At 35.7% G+C, this 21,701-nt stretch overlaps 1 protein-coding gene and 1 non-coding gene across 2 annotated transcripts in view; both read left to right on the top strand.

The window, feature by feature from the left end:
• CCDC178 (coiled-coil domain containing 178) overlaps positions 1-21,701 on the top strand; it is a 60,656-nt gene that overhangs the window by 17,887 nt on the left and 21,068 nt on the right. Inside the window, 6 exon segments of the mRNA XM_040586672.1 lie at positions 2,842-3,062; positions 5,052-5,194; positions 13,047-13,200; positions 16,224-16,319; positions 16,443-16,579; positions 20,572-20,734. Coding sequence (XP_040442606.1) covers positions 2,842-3,062; positions 5,052-5,194; positions 13,047-13,200; positions 16,224-16,319; positions 16,443-16,579; positions 20,572-20,734 — 914 coding nt within the window.
• Positions 21,164-21,234, top strand: TRNAG-CCC. The gene has a single exon. It is a non-coding gene; the product is annotated as a tRNA-Gly (tRNA).

The following is a 21,701-nucleotide window of genomic DNA, read 5'->3' as shown; positions in this document are numbered from 1 at the left end:
TTTTGAAACAAATAATATTTCTCATTTTTCAGTCAGTTCATTACTGACTAAAAGTAAAAAGTATGATATGACTATAGTACTGTAATAGGAGTACAATATTTACTCTTCTGAGTTTGGTATTCAGGAAAAAATAAGGGGAGTACTGTGGAATGTTCAGCATTGTTTGAGAAATAGCGTAAGAGCGAACAAGACACTCTTAAGATGATAATAAATGCCTAGTTTGGGACAAGGAATGAGAAGCTGAAACAGAATTATAAAATAATGCATTTGAGTTAAACCATAGATTAAACCACAAATAAAAAAATAAATTTGTTTTGAGAAAAAAAAATGTGATAAACTTGAATAAAGTACTTACATATTTAGTAGAAATTGATTGATGTAATGATTGATAGGGCTCCTATCCCAGATTTTAAGGAGGTTTACCATTACATTTTGTGATGAACTGGCACCTACACAATAGAATTAAAGAAAAAATTAAATAAAAAGCAGCAGCTAATTAGCAGCTGTTTGCTGTTTGCCGTGTGACTCATGGTCAGAAGCAGGTATCATCTGAATCTAGACTTATAGAAAAGTTGCCTAATTTGTAACAGTAGGTTCCAGGATGTAAAATCACAGCTGGTACTCTAGTGTTCTGGTGCACATCATCCTGAGATCTTCAACAAATACCTTACAATCCGGAGTGTGGTGACAGCATAAGAGTATGCCATAACTGTTTACTGAGTAAACACTAAGTGAAAATCAGTGTATAATGGAGGCAAGCCAGGAGTTGTTTATTCCCAAATGCTTTATTTCTCCTCCTCCATATCCCAGAAGACAAAATGTCAAGTAGTGCCCATCCCTACCAATCTATGAGAAAAAAGTATGTTTATTTTAGCCAATGCCTACTCTTGACTTGGAAGCTAGAAACCTGTATTAAGGTGTTACCAATTGGCAGAGATTGCTTTCCTTGAAAGCAATTGCCTCTGAAGGACAATTAATGATGTCCTGAAAACAGAGGAGGAGATTGAGTAAAGCATCAGAATTTAAATTCATTGATAAGTTAGAAACTGCTTTCAGGAGAAAATCCTATGGCAATTAAAATGTCAATTTTAGAGAAGTAAAGAACTACAAGAAGGAAAGGTTGATAATATAATCTTCATTCTTCAGCACAGTAGTTCAGGATTTGAGCTGCAGAGATGCTACTTTTTGCATTTTGATGTACTTACCTACATTGATCCAGCTGTAATAATTTTTGTGTGTTGCTATACATTCCTGTTGCTTTTACTTTACTGTTTAGCATTGCCTATAAATATCAAAAGTTTGGAATAGTGGAATATAATTAACACATTTTCAATTCTGTTAATATATGCAACGATACAGTATTTAAAGAAAGAAAAAGAAACCAGCATGAAGTTTAGCTGTGAAAATTAACTGATTCTTCTTCGCTGATTTTTCAGTGGGCTATGTCAGTATGATATTGTGTCTTTGGAGTAAATTTGTAATTTTCAGGATTATGAGTTATAGTATTATCTATAAGACAAACATACACTAACATGGAATCGAGAATAAAGGGAGAAGACCCTCAGGCTTGTTATAGTTATCCCTAATTTAAGTGTTGCAAATGCAGGAGATTCTTAATTAAGAGTTTGCATGACCCATTCAGAGTAGACATTGAATCCTGTTATTTCTTCAGACTTCCCTTGATTTCCATTATTACTAACTGCTGCTGCATCCATGTCCTGTAGGTAATTGTAGTGACATAACCTATCTTCAGAAATTACCTTCTCTGATATATAACAAAAATCCAATGTAAAAGACATTTTATTCATCATAATGTTAGGTATCACTTTGTATTAGGTAGAAAAGCTACTTATTCATACAATGTCTCTTTAACTTCTAGTAGCAATGAAATAATAATTTTGTAAATTTGTGATTTATGTCTTGTTGACACAGCAACATGTATTGATTGTTAAGGGATCGCATTGAATATTCCACAGCTACTTCTCAGAGGCAGAGCACCTTTATTTCTCAGTGAAATGTGCTTTTCTCTCTCAAATTTGTGGCAAAGTTTACTGCTCTGGGGACATTTTCTGATCTTTTTCTTATCAGATAATCTTACTTTACTTTCCCTAGTTTCATACCAATAATTATTCCATATATAACATAGCTGCTGCAGGACACCATCTCTAATAAGCTTTTTTCTCCTATGCAAAATAAAATAGATGATGTCATTCAGCAAGCAGTGGTCTGGTCACATACTTTCTTGTAAAGACCCATAGGAAATTTATGCCAAAGTCAGAAAAGTAAACGCAGCAAACTGAATTAAGACTGACATACTTCTGTGTGGCAACATGTATATATTTTGTTTGTTGGGTTTGAGTCTGTATCTTTAGTTTAGCTTTCTTGAAGCCATGTTTAGTTCAGGAAGTGTCCCCAAAACTGAAAATAGTTGGCATAGTAAGAGGATGTGGGATTTATATTTTCCCTGTTCTTCCTCTGCATTCACATATGTCTGTTGCTGGAGACTGGGAAGCTCATTAGAGATGTTCTTGTGTTATAATAGCCTCCGATAGATATGCCTTAAGGCTAGATGTTTTAATTTCCTTCATAAAAACAAAACTACCCCTCACTTTGAAGGTTTGCTTGAATTACATACTGGGATTATTAAGTTTGAGTTTAAAAACATTTCCACTGCTAAGGCAGTATTTGGTGATGACGTTTGTAACCCGTGTCCTCTTTTGGCCTTCAAAGTAGTTTACAGCAAAATTTTGCAAGTCTTAGTCTTATGACAACACACTTCCTAATCTCACTAGGTATCACTCAGATACTGACATTTTGTTATGCTAATTATCTTTTTAACAGAATATGAAATGTGTGTTCAAAATACCTTGGAGCTACAACGGCATTTTGATTGTAAAAGCCATCAGCTGTGACAGGCACAAAACCAAATACTTAAGAGAGAAACAGTCAACAGAAAGATTCAGGAGGATACAGAGTTCACGAAGAAACACAGCCCTCTGCTGGAAGAAAAGCTGCATCTGGAGAGTGAAGCTGTGAAAGATGTGTTACTGGCTTATGAAAAGGTAAATACAAACAATACAAAAATGTTTTTCAGAACCTTGCCACTACATAGGTGCATACCCTTTTGGAGAACAGCAATCTTTTGGAAGTGCCAAGGTCTGGTTTATATTTTGTACACGAAGACTGTGAATTGTGTGCCTGTACCACTACATACAGGCACTCAGTGCAAGCAGAAACCAGGGAGGATAATGCTGTTGGCCTCTAATAAATGTTTCTTAAGCATATATGAAATGTAATTCTAACTTTGTAAGTTGATTTCATGTGGGACTTTTCATGGGAGAAGTAGAAGGCACATATCTGATATTTGCATAGATTCTTCTCGGATTTCTCGCATATATCACCATTTGTTCCAGAATATGTTAGAAGCTGTTAAAAAAATCTTCTTAAGATTTAATTAATTTTCAATGCTGGTGTACCTTTTTCCTAATTTATTTGTTTATATTATTTATTGATTATTATATTTCTAATGATTTATTATTTGTAGATAATATCTAACGTGGATCATGTCAGGCTGAATAATCAAAGTGTGGCAAAGTTGTAGGTAGCTTAAAACTGATGTCTAAAAAGGGGAAATACTATTACTTCAAGTGCAGATTTTAGTACTACTTATTATCTTTTCTGTATATTTTCTATAGTAACTTCTAAATACAAATCTAGAGAATAATCTCTGTTTCAAGGTACTTACAATCTAAAAACGGTCTTTTGTTTGCTGGTGGTTCTTAATAAATATTGTTTATTGTAATTTGTTTTATTTTGAACTCATCTTTTGAGGACTCAACAGTCATGTACAAAATACTTCTAGAATTAAAAAGTTAATTGACTATTACACAAATAATGTGAGAATTACTGTGAATTATCTCTGACCTGTGAAATAGCTTATAGTTCTATCAGTGTTATGAGGTACATTCAAAATACTGGCTAATGAAAAATCAGTTTGGTTATTTTGGGGTTTATTTTGTATCCTTTTTTCTTGTTAATGTCTTAGAATATATTGTATGCATATAAAATACTGAGGTGTATTAAACTACAACTCTGAAAGTAAACATAAAATATTTTTTTTCTAAAGACTATTTTAAGTACATTTTTATAGAGGGTTCTTTTTTTCTTTCTTTCCAAAAAGTGACACTACATATCATAAGAAGATAGATTTGGTGGTACTGTAACTTATTTATATATTTAATTTCAACAGAATTTCTAACTGTCAAGTAAATTATTTATGACTATCACTGTGCTCTAACGTATATGCTGTTTGTTACTCAGGTGTGTTTTTTTCCTCCCATGGCCTTAAAAAGGCAACTGGTACTTAATCTTCTTTGTAATGGAAACAAGTATTTAATTTTTAATATCCAGAGAACTAGTTTGAGTAGTGAAGTGCTAGATTCTCATACAGATTTTATATAATGTTTGTTTATATTTTTAATATTTTAAAAAGTGAGACAACAGATGTGCTTATCTCTATTTGAGAGTTGTTAGGAACGGAGTGTCCCAATACTATTTATAACACTGAAAACTGTGTTCATTGTCTGCATTGTCTGAAGCACCTCTTTTATATAGGTGACTGCTGGGCTTGCATACCTTCTAGGAGATGTTTAAGTAATGATTTTGTCAGATAACTGAGTGATAGATACCTCAGTGGTTTCTTTCAACATTATTTCTTGCTTTCTGCTCCAGAGGTCACTATCTTCCCATGGAAGTAGCCACCTTTTCAAAATAACTTCAAAGTTTTGTAACAGAGTGAAAGCCCTCTTGCTGCCATTTCTTTGTTATGCAATTTTACAACACATTCTGTTGTCTTTCGCTAGGGTTCTATCTATTGCAGACCATGTAGATTTTGTTGTTAAGTTGTATGACATCACAAAATGCTACCTCAACTTTACACTTCAATTTTTAAACTGCAAAGAATCAGATAAATCTTGAAATTATTTTTTGTTTTAAACATTTTTTATAATTTTTATATAACATATTTCAGGAAACTTGTTTTATTTTCTTAGACATCAAAAATGTATAGTGATGTTTGTTGTGAACTCATGGAAATTCAAAAGGTAATGAAAAGAATTGATGAAGAATCTGAAAAGAAGCTAAAGTCTGTGTATGAGAAAATTAAATATGCTGAGATGCTATTGAGTCAGTACAAGTAAGAGCTATTCAGTACAGTATTATAATGTCCTGTTAGTTTTAATAGCAACGATCAAACTATGCAAAATTTGTTTTTAGAAAGCACCTTAAATTCTGGGTTTAGAAAAAAATAACAGAATTACACATAAAAGAAGTGTTTTCCTTGTTTGTTTTAGCTTGTATTAGCAGAGTAAGGAAGGGATGATGTCCAGAAATAAACCCGAATGGAAGATTCCGTGAATTGGCTCCTACAGCATGCCATTTTAATGTTCTATTACTTACTTATGAATTTTTTTATCCCTTTGACAGAGCTTTTAGCTATCATTCTTATTGATGGCACAAATCATTTGCATTGAACATCAGCATTTATTATAGTACCATAGTTATATTGTAATTGTAGCTTAATTTTGAACTTGTATATTAACCAGAACAATTCTAGCCAACAGCACATACTTTCAAACTTATCAAAATACCTTGCCTTTCCTTTTTTTTTTAGAAAACCAACAAAATTACTATAACTTTATTGGATTTCAAGATAGCTTCTGTATGATAATGACTTATGTAGCAGTTTACTCACTATAACCTGTCAGGTTATTAACCCTTTAATTATCAAGTGATAGTAACAGTAGAATACCACTAATGGCGAGTCATTGACAAGAAATCTCTCTTTTCTGTTGCTGGACATACAGACAAAATTCAGCATCACAAATAACTATGCCAAAGAATAAGAATACTAAGTACTTTCAAGTTTAGTGGGAGGTTGCACTTGATTTTGCTGCATACGCCGATGGCTAGTTGCCAGGTTTTGTTTGGCAAAGTAGCAAGTGACGCAGTGGCTCTTTTTCACTTGAGATCAGGAAAGCTTACAGACAGAATTGAAAGACATCAGTAAATTTTCAAGATAACCTTACTGGCAGTAGCAGATGTTTCTGTATTTCAGCCATGTGACAGCAACTGTTCTTCAAGTATCAGGTATTTCAAAAACTGTGTATGGTAATTATGGAGTATATATATTTTGTAGTAAGTCACCAAATTTGGTCCATCCTATTCATCTGAAACTCCCTAGATTCACTAAGAATTTATATGCCAGTTCTATAATTCAAGTTGTGCTAAGCACTACCGGAGTTGGGACAGCATGCACTGTTTTGGCATTCCAGAGACCTGATACTAGAAAGCACGTGATGTACATTAGTGGCTGAAAACCTGTCCTGCTCACTGATGCTTCATTCAAGGCAGTGAGACTAATGCTAATGGTTGAGCTGTACATGTAGACTCATGTTCTTGGTAACCTTATTTCAGCAGATGTTAATTTCCCATCCAGCAAAACCATTGCCAGGGACCGTCCCATATAACTCCTATTCCCTGTTTCTTCTCAAGGATCATTCTCATGAGAATTTCCTGTTGGCTTGGCCTCCTTAGTTTACCTAAGAGCAGTAAAGGAGCAACTACAAACCTGAAGAGAAGTTTCTAGTTACAGGATTTCTAATTTTTAAAGAAATAAGGGCTTTAGAAGGAAGGGTGTCTGTTATCTAAAGACCCATGTATAATCTCAAGTTAGTGCCATTATCTATTCTACAATCATACTTTCTCTTCAAAGTTAAGACACTGCAGTTTCTCTTACTGCAGAATGGCTCTTTCCATACACTGATCCATTCACCCCACAGGATCTACTGCAAACATAAAATACTCCCTGACCATTTGCAGAGGATTGTTGGGCTAACAGTGGAATTTATACAGCAAAGTTCCTGGCAGTAGTGTTAGGTCCCTCAAAGAAATGGGCCAGGTAGATAGATATAGGTATGGACTAGGTAACTGCATGATTCTAGAATGCTGTGATAGTCTTTCCTTATGCTTCCAAATGTGACTGTGAACTACAGGAGCTACTCTTCACACCAGCACAATTGTGATATATGTAAGAGCTCTTACTTGCTTATGTTTAGTGAAGGCCTGTTTACCAACGATGATTCTCATCTGTACATATCTAAGAATCTTACACCATGTGTCAACCTATCTTTGTCAAGAAAACATTGAAATCTAGAAACTACTACTAGCAGAAATAAATTTTGTGATTTTGCGTGTTTACAGGCCAGCAGCACACTGCTAGGCTTTCTAAAAGAGAGAAAGTAAGCAGTTACGAACAGCTTATTGTTGTGATGTAATCCAAGTGAGCAGCTGAGCCCCACACCACCACTCACTCTCTCTCTCCACGGGCAGGATGGGGGAGAGAATCAGAAGGGTAAAAGTGAGAAAACTCATGGGTTGAGATAAAGACAGTTCAACAGGTGAAGCAAAAGCCATGTGTGCAAGCAAAGCAAAACAAGGGATTCATTCACCACTTCCCATGGGCCACTTCCAGGAAAGCCGGGCTCCATCACACGTAACCGTTACTTGGGAAGACAAACGCCATAATGCTGAATGTCCTCCCCCCCCCTTCATTCTTCTTCCCACAGCTTTACACGCTGAGCATGGCACTATATGGTCTGGGACATCCCTCTGGCCAGTTGGGGTCAGCTGTCCCGGCTGTGTCCCCTCCCAGCTCCTGGTGCCCCCCCCCGGCTGCTCGCTGGGGTGGGGTGAGAGGCAGCACAGGCCCTGGCGCTGTGCCAGCTGCCCAGCGACAGATAAAACATCCCTGTGTTATCAATGCCATTTTCAGCACAAATCCAAAACAGCCCCATACAAAGTACTATAAAGAAAATTAACTCTATCCCAGCCAAAACCAGTATACTTATACACAAGCCCATTGTAATTCCTGCATTCTGTCAGTGAAATACCTTTTGTAGGCTTGTTAACCACGAAGGCCAAAACCAAATCCTCAAATAATTGTGTAGTTGTGAGAGCTTAGGGTGCTGCAAGTGACCTTTTTGTTTGATGTACCAAATAGGAAGAACTGTTACTGTTTTAGTATATATTTTAGTAATACATGATAGAATAAAACAAGGCACACAGTAGAATTTCAGAGTAAGGTGTTTTGGTCCCCTCTATGAAAAGACCCATTCTTAGAGGGATGTAAAGAAGAGGCTGTAGCTGCTGTAGCTGTTTTCTGTTGGGTTTAGATTTTCTTTTCATTGCTTTGTTCAAGAACTAATTGGAATTAATAAGCGTGATTGTTTTGCTTGCTGTTTATGGTGTGCAGTAGGCCATAGTAAAGAGATGGTCCTGATCAAAATAATAGTGGTTGGTTGTGTCATTTCCAGTTTCTTTAGGTTATAACATCTCAGCAACTTTATTTCAAAAACTGGAAACACCTTTTCCAGTCACACAGAAGAAGTAAGTACCTGCTGCCTGCCTCAGAATCTTCTAAGTTGTTAAACCTGCAGCACAAAGTAATACTGACTTCTGCGAAACAGAGCACTCTTAACAGTGTATTTTGGGGTAGATATCAACCTCAGGAAATCATTACTTTGACTAATATGACTGGTGCTTTTGATGTCTGCTATCCAGGGAGATCTGTGCTTGCCAGTCAGCTAGAGCAGAAACCTTACTGACACATTCTTGATGAAAGGAAGCTTATTTAGATGCAGTAATCCTGTTTCGTTAAGATACCATATCACTGTAGATCTCTCTGCCATTGGCGCTAAACTGCAGAATTAAAGAAAGATCATGGCTCTTCCTGTAATATGTTTATACTTTTATATGGGAGCAGGAGGCATCCTGGGTGACATGTATTTTCTCAAATGATGTTGCTGCTGCTCGAGAAGTTCCAGTCTTGCACTCGTAAAGTGTCTGTGAACTTGTAAGATCCAAACTGTCTATGTCTCAGTAAGGATGGGTCAATGTAGGATAAAATAAATGTATTCTTCTGTAAGATGGGGAGCTTAGCAATACTAGAAAAATAAGTGTCTCTGACTTGTTTCTTTTGTCTGCATGTTTGACTTTTTCCTTTTTTGATTCTAACATTTACAGTTAATTTCTTGGTCTTGTTTTTATTGAGTTCAGGATAATTCTGATACTACATTAGAGGTATTCATGCTAATCATATTTTATTACCTGTAAGATTAAAAAGATTCGCGTATTTATGCTTAGTTAACTAAAGCTTAATTTTTTTTTGTTTCAGAGCCTACTTTGCAATCTGGAAAGAATATTAGTATATGAAACTTAAAACCTTAGTCAGAAATTTAGCTAAAACCCAAATATTTTATTATACAAAATCTAAGACCAGAATTCTGTAATACCAACAACTTGCCAAAGCTGGAGTGACTTCTGGAAATTACCATGTGATTCTCCAATTAAAGTCACTACATATGCCCAAGTAGAGAAAGAGGGGTGTGAAGAGTAGGAAATACTTAGTTTTGATGGATATGAGGCTGGGAATGCAAGTTTCACAATGTCTTCACAATGTTTGGAATTTTAATTATAGCTTAAATATGTATATAGAGATGATCTGATCAAATGCTCATTAGCTAGCTCCTCTGTGGGTTCCAGATGAGAGGAATCAGACAGCATGGGCCCCGATTCTGTAACTGGTTAAGTTCATTGCAAACCTCATGGTGATTTTAATTATGGGAAAGATCAGGTCCTGAGTAAGAAGTATTACCAAAAATGTAGTGTGATTTATTACTGTGTATTCAGATGCTCTGCATATCAGTTTAGTGTTTTACTGGCCTATTTAGTGTTCTGTCAACTTGTCTGAATTACTAGCTGCAGGCAAGAATTATTAACAATGGTTATAGTGATCCATTGCTGGAGGTGATTTTATTGTGTAATACCTGAATAAATGCTGTTTAAAGTATAGGATTGCACTTTTCTTTAGTTTTTATTTATTTATTTATTTATTGCTGTTCCAGCATGTACCTACTATTAAACTTTATTCCTTATCAATTCATATTTAGAATGTGTGGTCAGCAGCAATTTGTTATTGTCCTCTTGTAGGCAAATTGCTGTAGTTTGGGAGTCTAAGCCTTAAGAGGTGTGCAATGATAAATATTGCTGTGTATTGTGATCCTTCTTCTCGGTGATTTTCAATTTTTTAATTCGTTCCTTCTCCCTATCTGTTTTCTAAAGGAACTTCCATTATTTTCAATGTGCTTTCAGAAGACTTCTGCATTTTATAACCTTTTCAGAATGTCCTCTAATTCCTTTTCACTTCTGCGATATACTTTTCTGAAATGTGTTGAAAGATAATGCAAACAGTATTCCAAATTAAGCCATGTCAGTTACTTGAGCAGGGATGTCTTCCCCTCATTTTTTTATTGTAATGTTTTTCATACTATTTATTACTTAATCTAACATCTTCTTAGCTTCTTTATCTGTGCTAAATGTTGAGTAGACTTTCTGAGTGTTTGTGGAAATGCGTACATGTCTTTCTCCATTTGATACAGTTAATTTAGTTTTAAGGTGTACTTAATCTCTCTGATCTTATACTTCTTTTGAGTTCAGACACGAAATGGTACATGCTGTTTTGTTCCCCAGTGACGTAGTTTGTCTTCAAATTTTTCGTAAGTTTCTAAGTTCTTTTTGGCCTTGCCTATTGTAATGACACTATATGCAGACTTTTAAATTTACTAGTCCTTGCCCTTTGAGATCATTTGTAAATATATCAAAGCAACAGATATGAGATTTTGAGATACCATGCTGTTGACCTATTCTTTCAATGAAAATTGATTGTTTAATCTTACTTCTGCATTTTTTCATTAGTATTAGAAGTTTTCATCTTGCCTTCTGACTACTTCAGTTTCTAATAATCTTTTTTGCAGGATTTTGTTCAATTCCCTTTAGAATTCTGTGGTTGTGTCACAGTTGTCAGCTTGCTTAGCAGCTGTGGGTCAGTGTGGGCAGTTTTCCTCTTTTGTTTTGGTAGTCTTGGTGGAAATCAAGGCTCTTGAGATTTTCACATGCACTAAAGAAAGTGTGATGTTTTCCTGTAACAAGCCTTTGTTCTGAGGTGCATTAAAATTGCTTTACAGGAACTTTTTTCTTTTGGAAAAAGTCATACTATAAGTAAAATCCCCATGATAATGACAATGGGTAACTAATACCAGAAATACTGACAGAAATATAACATGTATGCTTTCTGTTTCACCTAGTTAAGTGATTTCTACTCATACCACATGACAGTGATGTAGACTGTTGTGCACTTTATAACCTGTTTTGTTTGTGTGAATGTGAATTGAACTAAAAATGCTAATGATACCAGTCTTTTTAGGAATATCAGCATTTACAGGAAAAGTTGAGTAGAAGACGTTTTTTTCTATTCCTCTGTGAAGAAATCAATTTTTTTTTTTGACTACTGTATTCTTTTTCCCCCAGCCATTTGCTAGACTGATAATTAAAGTCATAATTATGTTACAGAGGAAGTAGACCCTTCAGCTGCCATCTGAGGAGGACTAGAATAACATGTTGTATTGATAAGTGTGAGAAAGGCAGATTTGTGATGGCACAGACTTGAAAGACTGTTCTGCAGTTGATACTCTTATTTCTGTTCAGTGCCATCAGTGAGAAAATCATGATGACTGCATGAAACTCAAAATACTGTGGCTGGGTGCATCACACAGCACAGTCTGTTATTTTTACACAAGCTCACTGTGGCTGGTACTACTGTATTTTTCCATGAAATTGTACTCAGAAAGTTGTAGCTGATAAGTAATATGAGAACAAAATTAGAGTCTATGCCTGTTACATGTCTGTCATTAGAGCAATTCAAGTATCATTTATGTTTTTTTCATGGGTGGTGGTACCTAAGAAAGTAGACGTGTCTGAAGTTTTACGTTTCATGCTCATGTTATACACATTCTGTGATATTTGGAATGTGACTTTGCAAGACAAATCTGTACTCCATCATTAGATGAAATCTTGGAAGCAAAAAAAAGGAAGAACGTCTATCAAATAATCTTGTAGGAATGGCTCTTGGATTCGTGATGAAATCTCTTCATTATTGGTTTCAGTTATCTTATTGTGTTTAAGTATGCAACACACATTCAGGGGGGTTTGGGTTATGCAATAAGTGTCTCTAAAACCCAACTACTGTTGGTCTTAGTTCTGCTGTGGTGGATTTATTTTGTCATTTAAGGCATGCTTCAGAATATGTTATTGACTAAGATAGTTCTCTGGGGAGCATGGAGGAAACTCCTTTTTTCTGCCTGCTGAAACAATAATAAAAATAATGGATAAGCACCAACCGTTACTGTAAAATTATAATCTGGTGTCCCTCTGTTTCTTTTGCCTTTCACCAAATCTATTCTCATACACAGCTGTAACAAAAGGCCTGTGCACAGCCTATAATGAGGCCTAACACTGTCTTGAGGGAATGTTTTCCTGATGGTTGTTGTAGTTATTATTATCTCTTTCTGTAATTATGGCCAGTTTCTTTGTCATAACGTTGATAAATCTGCTATTCAGAGTGGAAGTAAAGACCTTATCTCCTCCTTTGCCCTTGTCTACTGTCTACAAGTTCCTTTTAACATGAGGAATGGATGTCCATAAAAAATGTTCTTCACAGGTGACATTTGTCCACAAAATGAGAGTACAGTAGATTGAATAAGTGAAGATGGCTTTGAAGTAGATTCAGCCACTAGCAGAGAAATAAGTTGAGTCCTGTTTTGTTTAATTAATGTGTGAGGTACGAAACAAAGTCTTGTGATTAACTACAGCAATACCTCTTCACAAGTCCAATTAGAAGCTGTAATGTTGGCAGGCTGTTCAAGTGCAAGTGAATGGGTAGCATGAGTACTTTTGATATCTGGCTGAAATTGCATGAACCTGCCAGGGTAGCTATTTTGAAATTTTCTCATGCATACCTGTTCAAGAAATGTAGTAGAGAATCAAAATAAATCTTTACTAATTCAGATCTGCTTTACATTTTCCTTTATGGAGAGGGACTACCTTGGAATATTTCCAAATAGATGGATTCACTTTGTGTGTATTTCTATTAGGAATGAGTTAAAGCATTCTGAATTTATTTGGACCAAATACTGTATGAAGTTAAAAGAAACAGAGGAGAAGATTATAAAGGATGAAAAACACCTTGAGGAGTTAGTGAAGCAAAAAGCAGAAATTCAGGAAGATGCAAAACGTTGGAACAGCAAAGTGAGTCTTGAATATTTATAAACAAGCAAGTAAATGAGTATCTTTTATTGAAAAGTACATGAATGCCTGAATATTTTATATGTTTAAGAGTTAAGGTCCTCTGTAAAAGTAAAAATACAAATACTGATTTAAAAATAATAAGTGGTAGGTTCTCTAGAATTCTGTTCATTCTTTTGTTGTAGTATTATATTTCAGCTTTAATTCTTAAAAATATCATAATCGTCTTATATTCCTTTAAGTGATCTAGATGTTTTTAACTGTTGGATGCATATCTGCTTAGTATTGTTTGTTGTCTTAAATCATCTGGAAGAAAGTGTGCATTTAGAGGGACAGCATAAGTGTCCTTTTGAATTAGTAGATTTTTTGACCTGAGATGGCACATGATGCACTTTTACAGCACACATAGCGATACCCTATTTTACTTAAAATTCCCCTGTTTTCTGCTGTATTTGTCTAAGTTTCATTTTGAAATCTTGTACTTGGTAGTTTAAAATTTGGAGTTCCTCACACTGCCTGACTAGGAGTTTTCAGTTTATTGACAGCTCCATATGTGGAACAAGTAGAAAATACCTAAAACCAGATTTAGATGCCCACAATAGAACTTTTTTATTTTTTAAATATCTGTAAGAACGTGTGTATATGTGTAAGTATACAAGTTTGAAGTATGAAATTCATTCTCTTGTACATACCCAGTACTGTTGTGGTTTGAGCATCTAGATAGCTAGGTTCTGCTAATGATCCGATGGAACCCAGAATCTAGATAGAGTAGTTCTGAGAAGCTGGATCAACCAAGCATGCCCAGAACAAAAAAACCCAAACCCCAAAGCATACTGCTAGCAAAAATAAAGATACAGTCACATTAGACAGCCACCAGTGGGCATGTTCTTTTCTTTTGTTTCCAACTGTGTATTACAGTCTTCTTCCTGTTACTGGCACCAGCAACTGCTACCAACTGATATCTAGAAAACCACTATTTTCAAATAAAGCCAATACTTCTAAGTAAACTTTTTTCTTTTTTTCTTTGTGGGCATGGGTTTGCCTGACCTGATATATTTCAGTGTGTATTGCTTGAGTATGAAGACCAACACAAGGAAAAGAGAAAAATATATAACAGGGATAAGGTGGAACATGGAACTTCTCCATTTGGTGACCATCTTTGGTTTGATTAGTTTATGCTGAATGTGAACCACAGTTAAGTTTAGCAGAAAGTGATTTGTTATTATCGATTTCCTTCAAAAACATGACTAAAGTATCTAACTAAATAAATCTTTATAAATAATATTGGATTTTCAGAAAGCTCAAAGTGATTCTTCTGATCATCATAGAACTGTTACTGGCATAATAGAGTTATTTGGGGAATTGGGAAAACATTGGGATTATTTTCAGTGACTTCATTGGGGTTTGAACTGGATCAAAATTATAACACAACAATTACCATGTGCATCAGTAAGTTTGAAGACAGAATTAGTTATGTGAACTAATACTTTTCTGCATTTTTTCCCTGACTTTTTTTCTCATTATAATTCATGCTGGTTTTTAAATTTAATGTATGACCTATTAGGAGTGTTTCAACTTTTGACACTATTAGGACAACTTTGAGTTATCTTTTTCCCATGTTACCCAGATTTGCATTACAAAAGGTATCTGTATGCATTAAATCCATTTTCTGTATCTACATGGCTTTTGCTTTTCAAAGATTAGAAGAAACCCTTCTTACAAAATTAATCTCATACTTAACTATTCCTCCTTTATTCTTTTGTCTTCATTAATTACCTGCACAGTGTGGCAGTATTTCAGGTCATTCCTGACAAAATGTTTGCTCTAAAAACATTGAAAGAGAGAAAACCATTTCTGAATCATGTTTTTCCTATGTGTTAGTAATTTAAAAACTGGGACATTTTGCTTATACTTAATCTGTTGGGTGTTTTTCCCCTGTAGATGTAACCAATTTCTCTTTGTCTGTCCCACACTTCCCCTGAACTGTATTTCTTAGAATATTTTATGTTTTGAGAGACTTAACAATTTGCTGTTTTATCTCTTCTTTCCCCGCCACCCCCACCCCCTGTAGGTTAGTATAGGTGCTTCTTTGCAGTTTCTTCTCACAGATAATGTCTTATAATTCCTAACCATTCTGGTTAGGACCTTCAGTCTCCAGCTAGTTAGGAAGGTGCAGCCATACAAGGACAATCAGCAGAATCCTAGAGAAGTAAAACAGAACTGTGACTTTCTCGACAAGATAACAAGACAAAGCCTGTATGTTTCCCTCCTTGGCTGCAGGGACATAGGCACAAAGTATCTTAAGTAAATCTGCTCTTCATCAGATTCTTGAGGTAGCAGTAGGAAATTACATGCCATCAAAAGTATCTGTGTCCTAATTCTGTTCTGAACTTCCCACATGTATTCTCTGACATCCCTATCAACTCTGATCCTGCTTGGACATGTGTGTTTTCTGGTCATATTCCTGTTAGACCTTTGTCTGTATGGAGATTTTATAGGTAAGTTATGCAGGGTAGCTATGTTGTTTCAGCCTCTGCAGAGGAAGGAGATGTGAAGGAAACAAAGTTCATTAAATTCGGTGTGAGTAGGTATGCCTTTGTCTGTCTAAAGGCACTTTAGATGTTTTCCTTATCCTGCAGATCCTTGCTTCCCTCACACCCTCATTTTTCGTTAAGCTCCAATGATTGATCCATCATTGAATCTCTGCATGAATCTGTATTAATAGCAATACGGAGATATTATGGAAAATCTTGAGGCTGAGAGGAACTTAAAATATTATGTTTAATTATACCACATATGTCAGGTATGAATTAGCAGGCAGTATGTGCTTACTGATACTGTGAAGTCCAAAGATTCTGCTAGAATACATTGCAATGGCAATGTGCATCTGAATACTATAGCATGAAAGACCTCTATTAACTCTTTAATAGCCTTCTTTTGAAATTTAATTTTTAAATAGATTGTTTAATCATTAAAAAGAAACGTAGAAGATATTTGTATTACTTACTTTACAAAAAATTTTCTAGATAGAAGATTTGAATAATAAAATAGCAGCCTAAAGAGATGAGAGTGTAAAAATACCAGATGCTTCTTCCGAAGTGATTGAAGCTGTGGAGGAAGTAGTAAGTTTCTTACTGTTTATGTATAAATTATGTAAAAATGCTTGCATACTTGTGTGTTCTGTTGTTGGCCTGAGATAATTTCAGCTTATGCTAAGGATGTATTAATGTTTTAATGTTCATTAGAAATCCACCAGGGAAAGTGATCTACAGAATATAAAGCAAAAGATCCTCAATATTAATGAAGGACTGGGTGGTTTGAAATGTGAAAGTGAAGAACTTGAGGGAGAAAATAAAGAGCTTTTGCAAAAAATCAGAAATAGGTAATGCCTGCAACATAAATACAGGAAGGAAGCTTTATTTTTTCACTGAAAACATAAATGTAAAATAAAAGCAAGGTTCACTTTTATAATCATCTGTTATTCAACACTTCAATAATTTCAAGTAATTTCAGGCTGAAATTTATCATCTAACTTTTTTGACCTTCACTTGAAAGAAAAATAACTAAAAATTTGCAAAAGAAAAAATACATACTTTGACAATTAAAATAAAACAAAATGAGGAAGGTTTCTCTTTTTGTTAACAGAAACCTCAGTCCCCAAAACATCTTGGTAAAATCTTTTATAAATTATATTTGTATTTTTTTCATATATGATGGTTATAAACATATAATCTGAAATACTGATTTTCTCTTATTCTCTTTGAATTTTTGTAAGATGTTATGTACACATCTTTTGTAGCTTCTCAGTTTAATGATTCAGAATAGCTATAAACTACATTGTACATAATATTCTCAGAGCCTTTATAATACGACAGAAACACACACACACGACCCCCACCCCCACCCCCCCCAGTTTTTAGTTCTTTCTTCCTTTGGACACTAGGTGTATGCTGGTTTTATGTATCTGACAGTTTATCTTCTTTGTGCCCCCAGTTACTTTGGATTTTATTGTCTGGTTTCAGCAAAGTCATCTGAAAAGAAAAGTTCTTGAAAATAATTAGGTTCTTACAAGTTTTGTAGAAATTGATGACTGAATTGAATACAGACACCCTGTCATCATAAAAACATTCCTTACTAGACCCCAAAATGCCCATACAAGAGATGTGGGAAAAGGGAGGATATAAAAAGATGAGAGCAGCTATATGCATGCTCCTTGTTAATATTCCAAGTTGGAGCTCATACCTTACATACCTAAGTCAATCAATGATGGGACACAAATGGGTAAGAAACCAGGCTTCATTAGTTCTGATGTTGATGGAACTACTCATTTGGGTTATTAGAACATTTTGGAATTAGTGGTGTAGCTTTCCAAATTTATTATTTTCAATTTCATTGGATTTTTTTTTGATGGATTAAAGCTTTTATTTCATCATACATGTAATAATGGAGAGAGATCTCGGCCATGTTCAAAGTATTAACTGATAAGCTGAAAGAGGAAACTCAGATTTGCAAGAACATGTACACACAAATGCAGAGCATCAGGAAAGAGGGGGGAGTTCTTGGAAAACAAAATTAGGAAACATTGTTACTTGAGACCATCTTATATACTAACGCTTTACAGGGATCCTTGAAAGACTGAACAAGTTCACAAGACAAATCCTTTGAGCATTATCTTTTTCATATATAATTAGTATTGACGTGTGTCCTGATTGTTGTCCTTCCACATGTTCAGGAGTTCATAAAATGCATATGAAAGTTCAGATTCAAGATCCAGAGAATGGTTATGACAAGTTCCTAGTAATGAAGGATACCAGGAGCTAAGTTTATTTATGTTTTCAATGGATGATCTGAAGATATCCTTTGAAGGGGAAATACCATTTCAAGACTGCTATTTGGTCTATTCCTAGGAAATAAGGAGTGAAGGCTGAATATAGAATTCAATTTGAAGTATTTTTTTAAAAAAGAAGAATGTAGGGCTTTTTATTTGAAAATCCTTTTTTATCTTTTTGGAGTTCTTGACTGAATAAGGAGTGTTTTAAACAAAGGCTATAACTAACTATAGTTCTTTTTGGGGTGTTGCTGTTAAGTGCTATGAGAGCAGTATGTTTGGTTCTGCTCAGAAACCTTTATATTCTTTGATCTGCCAGTAATCTCTTGCCTTATGTTGAAGCTATTTTACATGTCAGATCATTAGTCTGATACTCTGAGACTTTTCTAGCTTCTCACAAACTTTCTCAATATAATTATGTTGTGATTTCTGCGTGGTCTTTTGTACTAGAGAAGGACTGCAGTATTGTATGGAATTGCTATATTCCATCAGAATGGGATTCTTAAAATCAACACATTGTCTCATGCTACTCTAAGAACTGGAGTGCGTGTTTTGATTAATTGTGTACTAATGGAGTCCCTACATGTTACTTCACAAGACCAGAAAGTGAGTGACTCTCCAGCTCCTACTAAGCTGCAAGAAGACAGAGAATTATCTACTAGTGTTCTTCCTAGAAAGATTAGTTGTGTCTCTTTCCTATTTAGAACATGCAGTACACGCAAGAAATAAGTTTCATGCTCACCTGAGATTCTAGGAGCACATGCAGTTTAAATAGTCTCATTTCCTGTCCTGTCTTGTCTCTCTTGCTATGAGAGAAAGGGAGAATTCTACCTCCTACGTCTTCTAAAATGGCTATCATATTCTCAGTATCTTTTATGAGCCCATTGAAGTGGGCCTGCTTTTATAATCAGAAGTGTACTTCAAATTATATTGAAGGCATTGATGACAATATCTTCACACGCGCTGATACTGAGTGCTGTACAGAGGCATCTGGAAATAGTGTTGCCTTTGGGAAAATGATCCTGAATTCATTTTTTCCCCCAAAGAATTCCAAGACTTTTCTCTAGCTAACTTGTGTTTGAGCTTAGAAGGATCTAAAATACAAAACTTATGCAAATTTCAGTGGGGAAAAAAGTTCCAGTTACTGAAATACGTTGGGATTTGTTGTCTATATGAACATTCACCCCCTATATGTGTTGTCTTTCCTTCATAGTATGTTAAGCATCTTGGATGAAAGAAGCTGAGGAAAAACAGTGCATTTGACTTGATGTATACCTGTTTCCTATGAAGGCTGAGTACATCTTACAGATACCATTAGGTCAGAAAATATCAGGTACACATGCTATACGAAGTTACTGAATGTATGAAAGCTTAGGGAAAGAAAGATAAACTTAGCATGCTTCTCAAATTGGGGCAGAGATCCTGAGTGAGCTGCATAAGCCGTGATAAATTTAAAGACCTATACAAAGGGGTGTAGTACGGAACACATGCACCAAAGAACAGTAGTTCTTTTAGCTGTAGTCCACTTGCTTTTCTGCTTGAAATATTTATATCTTCTAGCATCCATGCTTAAAGTGATTTGACTTCTTTATATGCATCAAAACAATTTTGCTCCACATGAAAGGTATAGGAAATCAGAGTGGAACAGTCATTGTTTGGTTCTTTTTGTTTCTTTCCAGCTTCAGCACAGATCCGCTTACTCTGCAGTGTTCAGATGAATTGCTCTCTTGGCTTTGGTATTTTGAAATTTAAGTCTTTTTACATCATAGACATTTTGGAAGTAATTTGTGAAGCCATTTAGTCATCACCTTCCCCAAAATAAGATCAGCTATACTTATACCCATTTTAAGAAACAGTCAATCAGATTAATTTTTTAGGGTTGCTGGTGTTGGTTGTGTCAAAACTTCCCTAGGCAAGGTGAGCAGTTAATTGCCTAGTGACCTTTTTCCAGTATTTTAGAATATATGTTACTTTCTTCAGGTAATTTGCTTCTGGTAGAGAATTCTTTTTCCTATGTAGTCCTTAAGTATTGTTTATATGAGGATGTTATGGGTTATATGGACATATTAAAAGTGCTTAATTAGGGAGAACTGCATATGTCATGAAGTATGTGATCTGTAAGTCTTCTACATGTAGAATTTGCAAAATTAAGTCATCTATCTCTGGAATAGTTGTGAGAGCTATTTCAGAATCAGGTCACAAGACCATCTGTAGAAAAACTTTCTGGTTTGAAAGTGATGTGGTGTGGTCTGAATAGTTCAGATCAGTGTTATCAGAGGCTGCAGGATTCAGAAATTCTGTAAGAACTAACCAAAACCATTACCAAAAGTGTATGGAAATCATTTGTTCAGGGACAAATTTGCAACTGAAGTTTCATCTGGTAGTCAGAATATCCTTGAAACTCTCTTTATTGGATGGAGTATTGTAATTACTTCTGATCCCAGCTAATTATTTGGTCTTTGGTCTCAAGGCCATACTGTACCTTCACAAATTCCTTATTTTTCACTGATTCTCCATAACAGTATCTTCTTGACCTCTTTTATCAGTCTGTCTGTAACTGGTAATCCACTTACAGTTATAACTCTCTTAAATCATGGTTATGTCACAGCCCTTGTTACTACTCACTCTGGTATAGTTGCTCTATATCTCATTGCCAACCTCACTAGTGTGCAGGAAAATGTAATCAGTGCATGGGACAGAGGCAGACCTGTGAGTCTAAAGAATAGAATTATTATTACTGTCTAATGAGATGGCTGTTAACTAAATGGTCTTAGACTTGGAAGTAGCAAAGTACATCTGCTTTCATCTTGCCACCCTTTAGCCAAAAAATTTCTGTTGCTCTTTCTTGTAATTGTCTTTGAGCATTAACATGTAGGGAAGATTTGGGCCATTCAGCTGTGGTTTTCCTAAGATGCTTGTAGTAGATCCTGATAATCTCTAGTGTTTTAATTCACAAGGAACAAGCTCTTTTAGATCTATGGAAGATTTTTGTCTCAATAGTTAAAAAAAAAAGGGGAGGAATCCTTTGTATTTAAGGACTGTCTAAATCAATAACTGACTATGCAGCACTTTGCATGCTGGTGCAGCACTTTGCATGCTGGTGCAGCCCAGGGTGATTTCATTGTAAGTTGCACAGAGGCACCAGTGGTGTAGTGGTATCATGCAAGATTCCCATTCTTGCGACCCGGGTTCGATTCCCGGCTGGTGCAGGGAAAACCCCATCTTCCATCCTCAGCAGCAGCTGTTATTACCCTACGGCATCTAAACAGCCAGATGACTCTTGAGCAGTCCCAGAAATGTGGGATTAAGCCGATGAGAGTATCATTAAACAGGTCCCTCCTGTGTCATGTGGAGCTCAGTTTGTGAGTAGGGCTGTTACAGCTTCTGCAATATTGAAAAATGCTTGTAGGTGGATTTGTGTAAATCAGTCAGTCCTGGCTTTTAAGCACAGGGTCTTACAGGTGTGTGACATTGCTGAAGCCTCTAGGTCAGGTGTCCTCAAACTTTTTAACCAGGGGGCCGGCGCGGATGCAGTGGCAGGCAGTCATCTGCGGCTGCTTGGTTCCCCTCAATCCACAGCGGGGAGGGGGGGGGTGTCTGTAAATACTGCGGCTGCTTGGTTCCCCCCAATCCACAGCGGGGAGGGGGGGTGTGTCTGTAAATACTGGGGGCCGGA

The sequence above is a fragment of the Falco naumanni genome, chromosome 3, assembly GCF_017639655.2.
Source record: "Falco naumanni isolate bFalNau1 chromosome 3, bFalNau1.pat, whole genome shotgun sequence".
Taxonomy (NCBI): Eukaryota; Metazoa; Chordata; class Aves; order Falconiformes; family Falconidae; genus Falco; species Falco naumanni.
The sequence above is the reverse complement of the archived record's forward strand: the minus strand, read 5'-3'. Positions and strand labels throughout refer to the sequence as shown.